The sequence below is a fragment of the Rhinatrema bivittatum genome, chromosome 9 (genome assembly GCF_901001135.1).
Source record: "Rhinatrema bivittatum chromosome 9, aRhiBiv1.1, whole genome shotgun sequence".
NCBI classification, from domain to species: Eukaryota; Metazoa; Chordata; class Amphibia; order Gymnophiona; family Rhinatrematidae; genus Rhinatrema; species Rhinatrema bivittatum.
In genome coordinates this window covers 39,572,405-39,588,933 of record NC_042623.1, presented here as the reverse complement: position 1 = coordinate 39,588,933, position 16,529 = coordinate 39,572,405, and the positions used below count along the sequence as shown (strand labels likewise).

Here is a 16,529-nt window from a genome sequence, read left to right as displayed (position 1 = left end):
GTCCAGGCGATTTATTTATTATTAAAATTTCTAACCCACGCATTTCTTACAATTCATGGCAGTTTACTTCATTTATATACATAATACAATATACAGACTAAAATAAATAAATAAGACTAAAATAAATAAATAAGATGCAGTAAGATAAAACAATAGAGAATAAACAAGGAGCAGAAAGGCTTACATAATAGGCCCTCAATGCTGGTATGCTAAAGTAAAAAAATGAGTTTTTAAAGCTTTTTTAAATGACTTGCTACTCTTCAGTTTGTCAGTGTGACCTACTATATCTTCTAGGTTCACTGTGATTTGGTTCAGTTCACCCGAATCATCACCCTTAAAAACCATCTCCAGAATGGGTATCTCCCCGACATCCTCATTAATAAATACTGAAGCATAGAATTAATTTAATCTTTCTGCGATGGCCTTATCTTCCCCTAAGTGCCCCTTTAACTCCTTGATCATTGAATGGTCTAATCAAGTCCCTCACAGACTTCCTGCTTTGGATATTTTTTTTTACATTTTTTATTATGAGTTTTTGCCTCTATGAATGGTTTTATCAATGTTTTAATTTAATTTGCCAATGCTTATGTTTTTTTCTATTGTCTTCAAATGGATTCTTCTTCCAATTTTTGAAGAAAGTTTTTTTTTGGCTAAAATAGCCTCTTTCACTTTGCCTTTTAACCAAGCTGGCAGTCGTTTGGCCTTTCATCCACCTTTTAAAATGTGTGGAATACATCTGGACTGTACGTCTAAGATGGTATTTTTAAATAATGTCCACCCCTGTGGTACGCTCTTACAATCTGTAGTTGCACCTTTCAGTTTTTTTCTAACTATCCTCCTCATTTTATCAAAGTCTCCCTTTTCAAAGTTTAGTAATAGAGCTGTAAATATACTTATTGTGCCCCTCCCAGCCATTAATTCAAATTTGATCATAAAGATTCTATTTAGCATTTAGTCTCTTGCAGGATCTTTATTCTGTTGGACTCTATGCCATCTTGAACATAAAGCGCCACCCTGCCGCCATGTTGATCCACCCTATCACTATGGTATAATTTGTACTCTGCTATAGCACTGTCCCATTAGTTATCTTCCTTCCACCAGGTCTTTGAAATACCAATTATGTCTATCTCATCATTCAGTGATATACATGCTAACTCTCCTGTCTTACTTCTTAGACTTCTGGCATTGGCATACAGACAATTTCAAAGTGTGCTTTTCATTTGACAGATATAATTTGGAATCTTTTAACTCAGGTGATTCTTTACTTATAGGCACATGGACTACTTTTGTTTTTATTGGAACCTCTCTATTTGGATGCCCTAACTCTCCTGTTTCATTAGTATCCTTTGAAGATACCTCCCTCTGAACCATGCGCTGCTGAGCGACTGTCGGCTTTCCCCTTTGTTCTAGTTTAAAAACTGTTCTATCACCTTTTTAAAGGTGAGTACCAGGAGCCTGGTTCTACCCTGGTTAAGGTGGAGTCTGTCCTTTCAGAAAAGACTCCCCTTTCCCCAAAAGGTTGGCCACTGTTCCTTCTGGTAGGCAAAGAAATCTGGTTGAGTGTAATGTGACACAGAAGTGCCTCTAGACTAAGCAATTTTTCCCACAGACAAAAAAAAAAGGGAAAATCCCTTTTCTACATCAGGTCTAGAATATTGTGCAATGCACCATGATAAACTGACAATTTATGAGTGGTACAACTCTTCCCAAAGCACCTCGGAGACTGGTTTGACTTTTTGCTATTAGGTTGTGAGCAGGCCATAAGAAAGGGAACTTGTGAACCTGTGCTAGAGTCATTTCAGAGGCTCTCACTGCAGCTCCCCTAAAAGCATTGGTTCTTTATAAACCTTCTACACAAGATGTGAGCATGGACATTTAGGAGCAAGTCCCCAGATAGCTGTGAACAGCAAATGTGCCAGGATTTACTGGATTTGCTTTTTATGTAAATTAGTCAGACATGTGACAATGTGCAATTAAAGCCTAACAACAAATAGCATTTGTTTCACAGAGGTAGAATATGTTTCCAGTCAGAAAAGCCCAGATTTTCTACAAGGAAAAACATATTTTACAAATTATACAAATGTGTACATTCTTCTAGGATTCTGAGAAATGCATACCGGCCTTTCTATGACACCAGCCTTCATGCCCCTATGTACTACACATTTCACATATGTGAAATAAAGGCAGAGTCTCACTTCATAAATTGACAGATTTTTATTTCTCTCCTTCCGCACCCTAAATCACTGACTTCTTACCCACCGCTTGTTAATAAGAGTTGCTCTCAACTCATAAACTTTAAATGCGTGTCACTCCATGATATGGCACATTCCTTATTTAACTGCAAAACATCACAGCCTCAAGTTATTCTGTCTCATTTCTTTGATTGCCCCTGGAACACAGAACAACTTCTGCACATTTTTAACTGGGCTACTACAATGGGGGGGGTGGAAGGGAGGGTGGGAAATGTTCAGAGACAGGCAAAATGATCACCGATCAGTGAACACGGTCAAAACCAATGATAATTAAGAAATGCATCTTTTGTACCCCAGCTTACAGTGTGAGTTAGCTAATTGTGATCCAATAAGCTCTACCACCATGGACAGGTACCTGGCTTAGAGGTCAGAGTTCTGACTGTGATCACTGAATGGGATTGCTTTGACCATCCCTAAAAGGGAGAGGGGTGGTGGTTGGGGGGGGGGGGGGAGTTTGAGGAGCATAGTGTCTAAACATAAAATTTGAAGGCATTAAGCATTGCCTAAAACAGAAGGCTACAACTAACCAAACTGACATGCAAGAAACATTTTGAAGGAATTTGTTCTAACAGGTTTGTGAAACAAAAGTATATTAGAGAAAGGTAATATGCATGCAGAGTTTACAAACCGTGTCTTTAGGGTGGCCCAATAAGTAGAAATAGGGGGACCCATGCTTGTCACTTTTCATGCACATGGAGTGGCTGGAAGGTACCATTCCTAAAGGAAGGGGAGGAACAGCCTAGGACCAATCATTAGAATTAACAGAACCAGTGACACAGAGATAATTATAGAGCTGCTGTTAGAGCACAGAATTCTTAGCAAGTTTAGCATAGCTGAATGGAAAGATTACAGAAAACAGTCTGTATGTAAAAGTTACTACCTAATAGGCATGCAACAGGTTAAAATATTAGTGGAAGACTGAATCTTAGAAACAGAATTCTTCTGCAATATGGGGCAGCGCCTGAGGTGTTTTTCCATGAGGTCAAAACAGATAAAATAAGCAGTGCCTTTTATTCAGCAGCATGAGATTTCTTCTAAAGAAAGGGACTTTCTCATGGTATCGGTTCTACCACTTTTGGAGTTAGTGATAATCAAAGCTTTATGAAGACAAAGGTCAAATGACAAACAGTCTGTGATATCTTTTCACAGGACCAACTTACTACATAAAAGTCCAATAAAAACATATTCAACTTCAATATTATTTGTTGCCTTTTATTTCTATGTACCCCAAGTGACCTAACACAGCCACCATGCTACTTTAATCATTGCTTTGAAACTCACATATTAGGTTCTTCCTGGGAGTCCATGAGATTTGTTGTGTCTCAGAAAATATCTTTATTGTTACAAATACATTACCAATACATAGCTGCATGTAACACATCCCTTCATGGTTACAACTGGCTTTCAAAAGATATTTGTATATTTTCACTTTAATCTCAGTACATGCTAGTACTGGTATTTATAGTGCTACCTTTTAGAAGTTAAAAACATTCCACTTACCAAAATCGAGTAGCATTCTCTTGCTTTTGAAAATTAAAATAACATTAAGATCATTGGTGTACTGAAAGGATAAAGAAACACATTTTGTAAACCAAGTTGAGGCTAGTCTCTCTCTTTAGGTGCATTTCAGAAAGGAGTGAATATGATGACTATCGTCTTCTCTGTATTTGTCCATCTGTCTATCCCCGTCCATGAGTGTACATCTATCATTAGTGTGCAATGTGAACAAGTCTGACTCTGCTTTCAGCTGCCTGCTCTGTAGTCATGGGCTGTACTGGCCCTGCTGACCCAGTTTCCGGCCCCAGAACTCCGGCTACCCCTTCAGCGTTAGGGTATGGTAGGGGTTAGTTTCGTGTGTTGTCGGAGGTAGGGTGGAAAGGTGAGAGCTCCATACTGGGTGTATGGGAGGGGCTGTGGAAGCAGTGGCAAGGAAGACAGAAATGTGCCCAATTTGGGCTATGTGGTACTGTGCATCTTCCCAATTGTATTGCCACATTTATTCATGCCTTTCTTGGATGTCTCAAAACTCCTCCAACATTAGCCCTGACTAAAAGTGGCAGCTGACTTCAGGATCAAACCACAATCCAAACCGCAATCTCACAAGGGATTTGGTAACTGCTGACTGATCCAGAGGAGGAGTTGACTAGTTAGTGCACTGAACTGTGATTCCAGAGAAGTCAGGGGCTGTGAGAGCAAGACAAAATTCTGCCACTCTCTGTGTGACCTTGGAAAGCCACTTTATCTTCCTGTGCCTCTGGGACCCAGCTGAGAATAAGGTGCTTGACTTAATCTAATTTTCCTAGTGAATATATTAATTTTATTTCAACATTCATCTAAGAGTAAGTTCCCATACATTCTGCAAATCTGCGATAGTTGTGAAGCAAAGACACAATGTACAATTTTAATATCTTTTTCTACAGTAACACTTTCAGTACTTACTAACCAGCATTACAACCAACATGGCACTCTGGAGATAAATTCAGAAGATCAAGTTTAGTAAGTAACGAGAGGCAAGATGGCGGCATAGAGAGGCCATGCAGCATTTACTGTCCTAGTTGTTTCTTTTCTATCTGGTTTTCTGTTTGAGATGCCTCCCAAATGTAAGGGGAAGGTTAGGGTCTTCCCTTCGGACCTTCTTCCCCCATCGGGACAATAATTATCTATCGCCCGCTTCATATCCTCGCCAGCGGTGGTGGGAATCGAGGAGTCTGATGAGCGGCACAGTGAGAGAGAGCCATGATCACCTGCAGAGGTGGTATCCCTTAATCTGGATTATCGCCAGCCTCCGGTGCACAGAGATCTTCAGGAAAGCTCCTCCGCGGTGCTCAGTGATGACGTGCTGTCTGCGCCTGCTGTGAAGGGGGCATTCTTCTGAACTTCACCGCCTGGATCAGCTTCATCTTCCCTGCCCAACAGTAGTGGAGGTTTCTTTGAATGGGCCACCGAAGCCATCCCGGCATCAGGATTGTTGGGTTTGGAGTCGGCGTTGAGACCATCCTCACTCTTTTCATCCCGGGAAGTTGCGGTCATTGATGGCAGTGAGTTCTTTGTCGTTCCATCTCGCCCTGGATGGAAGGCTCTGTGGGATTTAGTGGCTTGCTTCGGGAGTTCTCTCAAGCTGCTTAATGCAAAGATGAATCTTTTTTCCTCTAATTACCATCCAAAAATGTCTGACTTGCAGGAACAGATTCTACAGTTTCCAGAGTTTCTAAAGTTGAAGATGTGCTTAAAACCATCCAGGAATTTAATACTGTAACTGTGAAAGATCGAATGGCTCTTTCAAAACATATTGAATTTCTAGAAAATTATATGAAACATCTCAATTTGCGGTTTTTGAATTTCCCCAGAGCTGTTGGGGAGATTCCCTTTTCAACATTGAAGAGGTTCCTCCAGGATTCTAGCCTGAAAATATGCCATCTATCAATTCATGTTATTTTCTTCCTAAAAGGAAAATTCCTGGACTGGTTGCAAACACCGAATTTCATGGTAATTTGTCTACTTTTCTTGAAAATTCCTCATTGGAGGTTTTGGATCGGAGTATTTTATTAGTTTCCTTTATCTTGATTGTTGATTTAAATAATGTAATGCGAAATTACTTTAGGAAATTTCGTATTCTGATTTTTGGTCAACTTGTGAGGATTTTTCCTGATATTGCTTCTGAAACTCAGGTTAAGAGAAAGGGCTTTCTATCTTTTTAGCAAGAAATTATTTCCCTTGGTTTTTCTTTTCTTCTTCGTTACCCTTGTAAATGTGTTATTAAAAAGGAAGATGAATGTTTTATTTTTTTCCTGACTGAGCAATTAAATTCTTTTGTAGAGGCCCGTAAACCGCTTACTTCTTCTCCTGTACCTCAAGTACCTTAGAGCTATAAGTACTATACCGCTAGTTATTACTATGTTATTGCCCTTTCTGACTACGGTTATCCCCTAGAATACTCCCTTATAGTTATTTCTCCTCTCTCTCGAGTTCTTTTTCTGCCTCGATATGGATGTTCTTACTGCTAGTGTAATATTTTATTTATATTTTGATCTCTATTGTTAGAATCCATGTGTTTCTGTAACAAGCAATTTATTTTGTTTGTAATCTAAAAATCTCATTAAAAAAAATTTAAAAAAACAGCATGGCAAGGTAAGCTATTGGCCAGTTCTAATGCTGGTGATCCATTAGGTTTAACATACCAAATTCATGATGTGTAGAACATCATGATGTGTAGAACATAACCAAATTCATGATGTGTAGAACATAACCAAATTCATGATGTGTAGAACATCATGATGTGTAGAACATCATGATGTGTAGAACATAACCAAATTCATGATGTGTAGAACATCATGATGTGTAGAACATCATGATGTGTAGAACATAACCAAATTCATGATGTGTAGAACATCATGATGTGTAGAACATCATGATGTGTAGAACATAACCAAATTCATGATGTGTAGAACATCATGATGTGTAGAACATCATGATGTGTAGAACATAACCAAATTCATGATGTGTAGAACATCATGATGTGTAGAACATCATGATGTGTAGAACATAACCAAATTCATGATGTGTAGAACATCATGATGTGTAGAACATAACCAAATTCATGATGTGTAGAACATGGCATTGTTACCATGGCTGTACTTGGGAAAGTCTGGAGGCCCATCTTTGAGATGGTGGGGAGGCAGAGAGTGACAGGAAGGGAGGAAGATGGGAGTGAAGGCTTATAATCATGTTTGGGGAGGGGGTCCAGTGACATGCGTTAATGTGGTCCAGAGGAGCAGTTAATTTTCATGCCTTAAGTGGCCTGTGTTTACCTGCAATAAGTACTGAGTCCATAGGGTTTTTTGGCCTATGCATGCATATTAGATTTACCTCAGAAAGCCAGTGGTAATGCTCATACACATGCACACAGCATGCATTACTGCGGTTCATATATGGGCCCATGTTAACACTAATACATAGTAAGCAAGAATTTTGTGGGACACATTTTTAAATACGATGCTTATATATATAAGAAAAAAGACCTATCAATCTTAATTAGAAAATGTGCATTTCCGTGGCTGCTGTTCATATTCTGCTACGAGTGACATTACTCACAATGCATTTGACATTGATTAGAATGCGGGTCCTGCTTTCAGAAAAGCTGCATTTTCATTTCAATCTTGGCATAGGTCTACTGAGGCAAAAAATTCAGTTAATGGAGGAAAAAGCAATGATTTAACCTCAAAATCTGTTAAAGAAGGCTGAATGAAAACGACTGCATTCTTATCATTGCATTATATTTCAGCATACAGGGCCCGCAACAAAAAGCTCTCAGAAATCTTCTCGCACATTAACGAAGAAAATGCATTTCAGTTTTCAGGAGCTGTTTGACAAATTTTGTTAGTTTTATGTGCTGAGTTTTTTTTCTTCCCTTTATTTTGTGTTTTCACGAGACATGACTTCCTTAGAGGTCACCTACTATATACTTGATGGGAAGCTTTGCTTTTTCTTGAAATAAAAATTCATTATTTTATCCATTTTATTTCCGTACTGCAACCCTGCAGTATTAAAGCAAAACATATGAAATCTGGGGTGGCATTTTTGTTTTTAAAATACATAGACATTAATGGTACATATGACAGTGTGAACCTTGAAGATATAAAGAAGCACTGGCCTGATAGCAAAGACCATCAATTTCTGTCACTCCATGAGTCCCATTAGCATTAAGTCAGGCCTCATAAAATCCACACTCTAACATTATTTTCTTTCCACTATAATGCTTACGTATTAATTCTGTTTTATTTTGTGATATTTTTTTAAACAATCTGTTATGAACAAGTAATAATTCAATAATCATGCTTACAAACAGTACAATCAAATTTTGAGCAAGCATACATCTCCTTGGCTGAATGTGGTACTTTTACGTTTGTAAGGATAAATTATATTGTGCAAGTTTCTCCTGGTAACTTCTACAGTCTTTTTAACTGTTAAGTACAGGCTCCCTGATTATTAAAAATTGCTAATTAAAAATGGTCTTTTCCAAGATATATTTGTATTTGTGCTTATTCATTAATTCATTTTTGCATAAATGATTTGTGGAAAGTAAGAACAAATGATCACTGTATGAAACAAAGTGGTAGACTAGTAATATACGGAAATATTTCATCAAAAAAAGGTGTTGGATGTACGGAACAGAATCCCAACGGAGGTGACAGAGCGCAAAACAGGACTGGAATTCAAGAAACTATAGGATAAGCACAAACAAGCCAGAATAAAGCCAAGGAGAAAACAGGCAGATTAGATGGGGCTTCTGATCTTTAATGGCTGCCGCATTGTATGCTTCGATGCATATCTTAAGTACAGTACCTTGCACCAATCAAAAGTTTTACATCTCTGGTCCTTAAATGTAATGTGAATTGTAAACTGAGAGGCACTGCTGTGACAGTGAAAAACTTCTGCAAGATTTTAGCAACAAAGAAGTACTTGATAAACATTTGCTCCCTCCCAAAAACAAAAGCAAATTTAACATGTAGTCTTTCCTTCGAAGCTGTCCAGGAAGAGGTGTGGCTTGCATATTTGCTGTTATTCTAATTTTCAAGACACAACAATTTTGGCTAATCATGTGGTCTGGGCTTTTCCAGATCATATAATCACCCAACATGGACTTCCAGGGATTGTTCCATATGTGAGAGAAGAAAACTTCAAAATTCATGTTTTGACCCAAAATGGATAGACACATACCAACTGAAGTTAAAGGGGTTTTTTTTTCAGATATAAAATCTATAAATTATTAACACATATCTGCCTAACACACTTGTCCTTGGGGAGGGTATTTTTATAACTGTGTGTAGTCAGGTAAATTCTGCACATACTTTTTACATGCAGACTTTATCCGGAATTTTCAAAGCAAACTTGTGTACATAAGCTTGCTTTGAAAATCCACAGGTCATTGAGCGTGGTACGTGTACAGAATAAATCATGCATAGTTGCACCTGATCTTCGGGGTGTGGAATTTGTGGGTTTTTCTTACACAGATGCTTTTTCAAATAAAAAAGCATGAGCATAAGTTCCGACTCTTCCTTCCAGAGCGCCTTGCCCCAGTTTGCGTAGAAGGACATGCGAGACCTGGTTACGCATGTACTTTTACGCACTCTGCACCATGGGCTACTTTCTAATAGCCATTTACGGACATAAAAAATGGTTTTATGTGTGCATATGGCTTCGAAATTTCAGCCCAAAGAATCAGACATATTATTTTGTCATTTCATCAACTGGAAATATTGTTACTATTGGTTGATATGAGTGATATAAACATACCTAAATAATTTTAAATGTAAATATACATTTTAAGTAAATAAATGTGTATGTGTCCATATACATAGCTATAAAGTAAATAATGCATTTCATATATACAGGATATACAATACAAATATACATATATAAAATAATCAAGAAGTGAAAACCCACCATATTCTGGCACCTGTCCTGTTCCACGTTTCAGCAATAACCGTACTCTCCTGCCTCCGGATTTGATAAGCTCTATTGCTCTGGCATGCGTCATGTCCCTTGTGCTTTCTCCATTGATTTCAATGATTTGATCTCCTACCTGTTCAACAGCAGAATAGCAAGTAAGCCAAGGACAGAAAGGAAATGAACATTAAAAAAAAACAAACCCCACTTCTCTTTGGATCAAGAGCAGCTTGAACCACAGACAAACACGAAGGTATATTTGTCCCTGGTTTCCCCAAATAATATTAATGACAGATTGAATAACCTCCCCCCCTCCCCCCAAAAAAAAGATTATTCCATGCTTGGAGCTTGCAAACGAGTCTATCATTTGTCCAACTTAATGCATTTGACAACAATGACCGTAGTGGATGACATCTCTTTTCCTTAAAAGTGATGCCTCTTGAAACAGCTTGAGGCGATTCAGCTATTCCCAGCTGAACTATGGCACCATCTGAGCTTTATAAGAGCGGCTAGTTAACTACTGCCCTCTGCTCACCACATTGTTACCACACCGCGGATCCTGGTGTCGCGTGCGCCCTGCTGCACTCTGCTGACAGGGATGCGAACCAGTCAACTGTCCCCGAAGAAAGCTTAAGTTCCATTCTACGAGCCGCAAGGTGTCTTACAATTCAAAGTAGGAGCATTTGATTGGCTTTGCAGCCACCTTTCCTCATTTTCAAATGCCACCATCAGAAGAAGTAATGAGTGTATGGATGCCCTGTATGCTAACGTAACATTTCCTCCTGTTGCAAAACGCAGCTCGGCTAAGAATTCAAATACCGTACAGAGAACCTTTTGCAGCAGATCATTAATACTATAGCAAAACGCTGACCTCTCTTCCTTAACTCTTCATTGCAAGAAGAGTGCCGTGATAAGAATAGCTCAGAATTCATTTGGTATTCATAAATGCCTGGGTTTCAGTTAATCTCATTCTGCATGGGGTTGTTTTTTTTTCCCCCTTCCAGAAACCCTGGCAGAAATCTTTGAAACAAAAGCAAAATTAAAATAATCAATGTCTCGAAAGTGTATAAAAAATCGGAAGGATTAGAGAATTTTGCCATGGAAAATTGTGAGAATACTTACTCAGAACTGTTTGATTTTTTAAAAAAGAAATCTTAAGTCACTAAGGGGACTTCAGGAAGACTGACATGCATTTGAATCTAATCTATATACTAAGGGTCCTCTGAGGTAATATGCCTTCCTCGGGTGAGAGATCTGCGAGTAGTCCTTTCTCTTATAATCTGTTTGGGACTACTATTATAAAGCTAACTGTAGCTCCCAGGACACCATAGCTGGCTATAAATTTCACAAAAGCAGCAAGGATAGAAACGACTCCATTTTTTTTGCCACTGAAGTGCTGAGCAAACCAAAGTGTTTCCTATTTCCCACTCTCTTGGATTGAAATATGGATCCATTAGATTGGGTTGACGGGTCCATTGAGCTTCAGAATAGTAAAGACACATAGAGGTAGACAGAGCCATAGCCAGGCAATTTGGCACTTATGGCCAAGCGGTGAATAGCATCAACTAAACCTCCACTCGCAAGTCTAGAATCGTCTGTACATGTGCTGATACCTTTGACTTTTCAAAACTGGGGAAGCAGAGGGGGAGGGTAACAGGATTAAAACCTTTGCACTTGTTATTGTTTCAATGTTATTTCTTATACTTGTTGAATTGTGGGGTGCATTCTACTGGTCTTTTTTGTCATTGGTTTATTGATAAATAAAAACAGATTTTACAAAAAAAAGTGTGCTCTCACCCTGTGCTCAACATGAGACCACCAGCTAGAAGACTTTTTTTTCAATTTAAACCATACATAGCTATTGTAATCTATAGGAAGACACACATATGACACAAGCCAATCTGTTATAGATCCCTACACTAAAACTACATGCTAGCAGCATACCTCACCTCGGTCATAAATGTACAATGCAGATAGACCCTCACCAAATACAGAATAAAGAGAACAAAGAATAAATAGAATCATGCAGACAAAACTGAATTGGAAACTGCAACAAGCCAGGGACTCTGTATGCAGTGCAACAATGGAAAATAGAAAACAGAGTTGCTTACCTGTAACAGGTGTTCTCCCAGGACAGCAGGATGTCAGTCCTCACATATGGGTGACATCACCAGATGGAGCCCAATCACAGAACACTTTTGTCAAAGTTTCTAGAACTTTGACTGGCACACTGAGCATGCCCAGCATGCCACTAACCCTGCAGCCAGCAGGGGTCCCCCTGCAGTCTCGATTGTAGCAAAAGTACGAGCGAAAAATAAAATAATAAAACTTAAGCGAACCCAACTCTGCGGGGTGGCAGGCGGGTTTCGTGAGGACTACCATCCTGCTGTCCTGGGAGAACACCTGTTACAGGTAAGCAACTCTGCATTCTCCCCGGACAACAGGATGGTAGTCCTCACATATGGGTGAATAGCAAGCTACAGGCTGAGCCATACGTATGAGGCCAAGCAGCACCGAATATGTGCAACAGGCACAACAACTGGGGTGCTGTTGGAAAGGATGAGGCAGCCTAAAGTTCACAGCAGGTCGAGGTAGGACAAGTTGGGTTCCTACACCGAAAACAAATTTCTTAGGACAGACTGGCCAAAGATGGAATCCTGTCGTCCAGCCTTGTCCAGGCAGTAGTGAGCTGCGAAGGTGTGGAGAGAGTTTCATGTCACAGCTCTGCAGATGTCAGCAATCGGTACTGAACAGTAGAGTGCTACTGACATTGCCATTGCTCTGACTGAGTGTGCCTTCACTCTTCCCTGTAGTGGAAGGCCTGCTTGCTGGTAACAGAATGCGATGCAGTCTGCCAACCAGTTTGACAGCGTTTGCTTGCCCACCGCATTCCCAAGTTTGTTCTTTTCAAGAGAGAGAAAACGTTGGGTGGAGTTCCTGTGGACTGTAGTGCGGTCTAAGTAAAACGCAAGAGCACGCTTACAGTCCAAGGTGTGGAAAGCTCGCTCACCTGGGTAAGCATGAAGTCTTGGAAAGAAAGTGGGCAAGACTATGGACTGATTTAAATGGAAATCAGTTACCACCTTAGGAAGGAATTTAGGGTGAGTGCGGAAAAAGCACCCGGTCATGGAGGAACCTTGTGTAGGGTGAGTAGGTCACAAGGGCCTGTAAACTCACTAACACTGCGAGCAGACATGATAGCGACTAGGAAAAGTACTTTCCATGTAAGGTATCTGAGTTCGCAGGAGTGCATGGCTCAAAAGGAGTGTGCATGAGCCGTGCAAGTACGACACTGAGGTCCCATGCCATGACCGGTGGCCGTAGAGGAGGTTTAAGCTGTACGAAGCCTCTCATGAAGCGACTCACCAGGGGTTGAACTGTTATTGGGGCCTCCCCTATTCCTTGATGGTAAGCAGAGATGGCACTAAGGTGCACTCGGATAGATGAAGTCTGGAGACCAAATTCCGAGAGATGCCAGAAATAATCTAACAGACTCGATGTGGGGCAAGAAAAGGGATCCAAGCTCTTTTGTGTGCACCACAAGGTAAATCTCTTCCATTTACAGCAGTAGGATTTCTGCATGAAAGCCTTCTGTGACGCTACAAGGACTTGAGATATGTCACTTGAAAGGTTGAGTGGTTGTAGTATCAGCCTTTCAACATCCAGGCCGTCAGAGAGAGGGCTTGGAGGTTCGGGTGGCGTAACTTGCCGTGATTATGTGTTATGAGGTTGGGCAATGTGCCCAGGCGAATGGGGTCCTGGACAGAAAGGTCGCGAAGTATGGGAAACCAAGTTTGGCGCGGCCAGTACGGGGCTATGAGAATCATTAAGCCCCAGTCCTGTTGTAGCTTCACGAGAGTCTTGCTTATTAGCGGAATTGGAGGATATGCATAAAGCAGGCCTTTGTTCTAGGGAGGGGCGAAGGCATCCCTTACTGGTGCATGCCGGTCTCTGTGCAGGGAGCAGAAGTTTTCCACTTTGTGGTTCTGACTGGACGCAAATAGGTTGATGGTCGGATGACCCCACCGGTGGAAGATTCTGCTCGCAACCGAGGGATCTAGAGACCATTCGTGGGGCTGGAAACTTCAGCTGAGGCGGTCCACCAGTACATTCTATGTGCCCGCTACATAAGTGGCTCGCAGAAGAATGGAATGCGACAGGATCCAGGCTCAAATCTGCGCCGCCTCCTGGCAAAGCACATAAGAGCCCGTGCCCTCCTGTTTGCTCAGGTACCACATTGCAATTTGGTTGTCTGTTTGAATCAGGTCAACTTTGTTGAAGAGGTAATCCTGAAATGCATAAAGGGTGTACCGCATCGCTCGAAGCTCCAGAAAGTTGATTTGATGGGTCGCTTAGGCTTTTGTCCAAGTCCCGTGAGTTTGAAGATCTTGGACGTGGGATCCCCAACCTAGGTTGGAGGCGTCCATAGTTAAGGTCACCTGAGGAGCAGGTTGTTGGAAAGGAAGACCCACTTCTAAGTTGGCTTTGTATGTTCACCAGGCAAGGGACAGACGAAGCTGGCTGGTGATGTGTACCATGGACGACAGCGGCTGAGTAGCTTGTCGCCACTGGGATTTCAGAGTCCATTGGGTCACTCTCATGGCAAGACGTGCCATAGGGATGACATGGACTGTTGATGCCAATGTGGCTGAGCAACCTTAGTAGCTGGCCAGCCAAGGCTCTTTTTCGACGGCGGATAAAACTGTTAAGGTTGGACAGCGTAATCGCACGGTCGTTGGGTAAGAATGCTCTGGACAGTGTCATATCTAGGTCTGCTCCTATAAATGAGAGAAGATGAGACGGTGTCAATTGGGATTTGGGTTAAATTTATTAGAAATCCCAACGAGTTTAGAAGCCTTATGATGAGCCCGAGAGAGTTGAGGGCTCCTTGTTTTGACTGGCTTTTTATGAGCCAGTCGTCCAGGTATGGAAAAACGTATATGCTTCTGCTGTGTAACTGCACAGCCACGACTGCCAGACATTTCGTAAAGACTCAAGGTGCCGAGGCTAGGCCGAATGGTAGCACCTTGTATTGATAGTGATTGCGGCCCACCACAAATCGCAGAGATTTGCGATGAGGAGGGGAGATCACAATATGGGCATATGCTTCTTGAAGATCCAGAGAGCAGAGCCAATCCCCTTGTTGAAGTAGAGGAAGCATGGTGGCCAGGAATACCATCTTGAACCGTTCCTTGCGAATAAAGGTATTCAAGGCATGGAGGTTCAGAATAGGCTGGAGGCCACTGATCTTTTTTGGAATTAGGAAATATCTGGAGCAGAACCATTTTCCCTGCTGATTCAGTGGAACCGGTTCCACGGCTCTGACCGACAGAAGGGTTGAGAGCTCTGACTTGAGTTTTCCTGTGTGGTCATCCCAACTCCAGGATGGATTGGGTAGGAAGTCCAGGCGTATTTTTGAAAAGTTTAGATGGTGACCATGGGTTACGATGGACAGTACCCACTGGTCCGTGATGATTCGATGCCAATTTGTTGCAAAGTGGCACAGGCGGCCCCCCACTGGAAAATGGCTGTTGCTCTCTGGGAAAGAGTCAAAATCCAGATGCAGGGCCAGCTTGTGGAGCTGGCTGTGGTCTAGATGTTCTAGTTTGGCTCCCATGTCCCCTCTGAGGTGCCCGAGCCGGTCATGCAGAAGAGATGACTAAGGGGGGATATGATAGAGGTCTTTAAGATCATGAGAGGTCTTGAAAGAGTAGATGTGACTCGGTTATTTACACTTTCGAATAATAGAAGGACTAGGGGGCATTCCATGAAATTAGCAAGTAGCTCATTTAAGACTAATCGGAGAAAATTCTTTTTCACTCAATGCACAATAAAGCTCTGGAATTTGTTGCCAGAGGATGTGGTTAGTGCAGTTAGTGTAGCTGGGTTCAAAAAAGGTTTAGATAAGTTCTTGGAGGAGAAGTCCATTAACAGCTATTAATCAAGTTTACTTAGGGAATAGCCACTGCTATTAATTGCATCAGTAGCATGGGATCTTCTTAGTGTTTGGATAATTGCCAGGTTCTTGTGGCCTGGTTTGGCCTCTGTTGGAAACAGGATGCTGGGCTTGATGGACCCTTGGTCTGACTCAGCATGGCAATTTCTTATGTTCTTATGCACGGGATGCAGGAGGGTAATATCTGCGTGGCCTGTAGAATTGTTTCTTGGGTTCTCTATGCGTGGCCCTGCGGGCTACGGAGGGAATATCTGTGGGGACAGTTGACAACTGGCGCAGGATCTCATGATGGTCCTTTAACTGGGCCACTGCATCCTGGATCTTATCCCTGAACCGGTTGCCTCCAGTACAGGGTAGATCTGCCAGTTTGTACTGCACTTCTGGGCGTAGGTCTGAGGCCTTAAGCCAGGCCCAGCGTCTAGCACTGATGCCCGCTGCCGAGACTCTGGATGCTGTTTCAAAAGAATCGTAGGCAGCTCTAACTTCATTTTTACCTGCTTCCATTCCTTTTTGTAGGATGGAGGACAAGGCTTCTTGTTGTTGTAGTAGAGTCGATAAGGCACCGATGAGGGTATTGAGGTGCTCGAGGAGCAGTGCCACCATCGAGGGAACCGGTTCCGGTATGGGGGCGGGCGCCGGCGGTAACTGGAAGCCTCGTAAGGCTTTCAGCACTGCCTCTTGGACCATGCAGTCCAATTCCTCCTGGGAAGCTGGCATGGGTGGCACAGCGATCAGGGTAGGAGGCAGGCTAAGTGTCACCGGAGCCTCCACAGGGGCCCATGGAGGCTCGGTGCCCGGCACCGGTATTGGTGGGGAATGCCTAGGGGTCCCGGGTCCAGAGGAGTATGGGGGCTCCTGTCCCTGGGCCCTCTTCG

The 16,529-nt window shown here is 41.9% G+C and overlaps 1 protein-coding gene across 12 annotated transcripts in view; it reads right to left on the bottom strand.

Annotated features, from left to right (window-relative positions):
* Positions 1–16,529, bottom strand: part of MAGI2 (membrane associated guanylate kinase, WW and PDZ domain containing 2) — a 1,548,202-nt gene that overhangs the window by 131,915 nt on the left and 1,399,758 nt on the right. For 9 of the 12 annotated variants that reach the window (XM_029615849.1, XM_029615851.1, XM_029615853.1 and 6 more), the window contains one exon: positions 9,696–9,834. In XM_029615849.1, the coding sequence (XP_029471709.1) occupies positions 9,696–9,834 (139 nt within the window). Of the gene's footprint in view, positions 1–2,880; positions 2,992–9,695; positions 9,835–16,529 lie in introns of all 12 variants that reach the window. The other 3 variants (XM_029615859.1, XM_029615860.1, XM_029615861.1) reach the window with 2 other exon arrangements.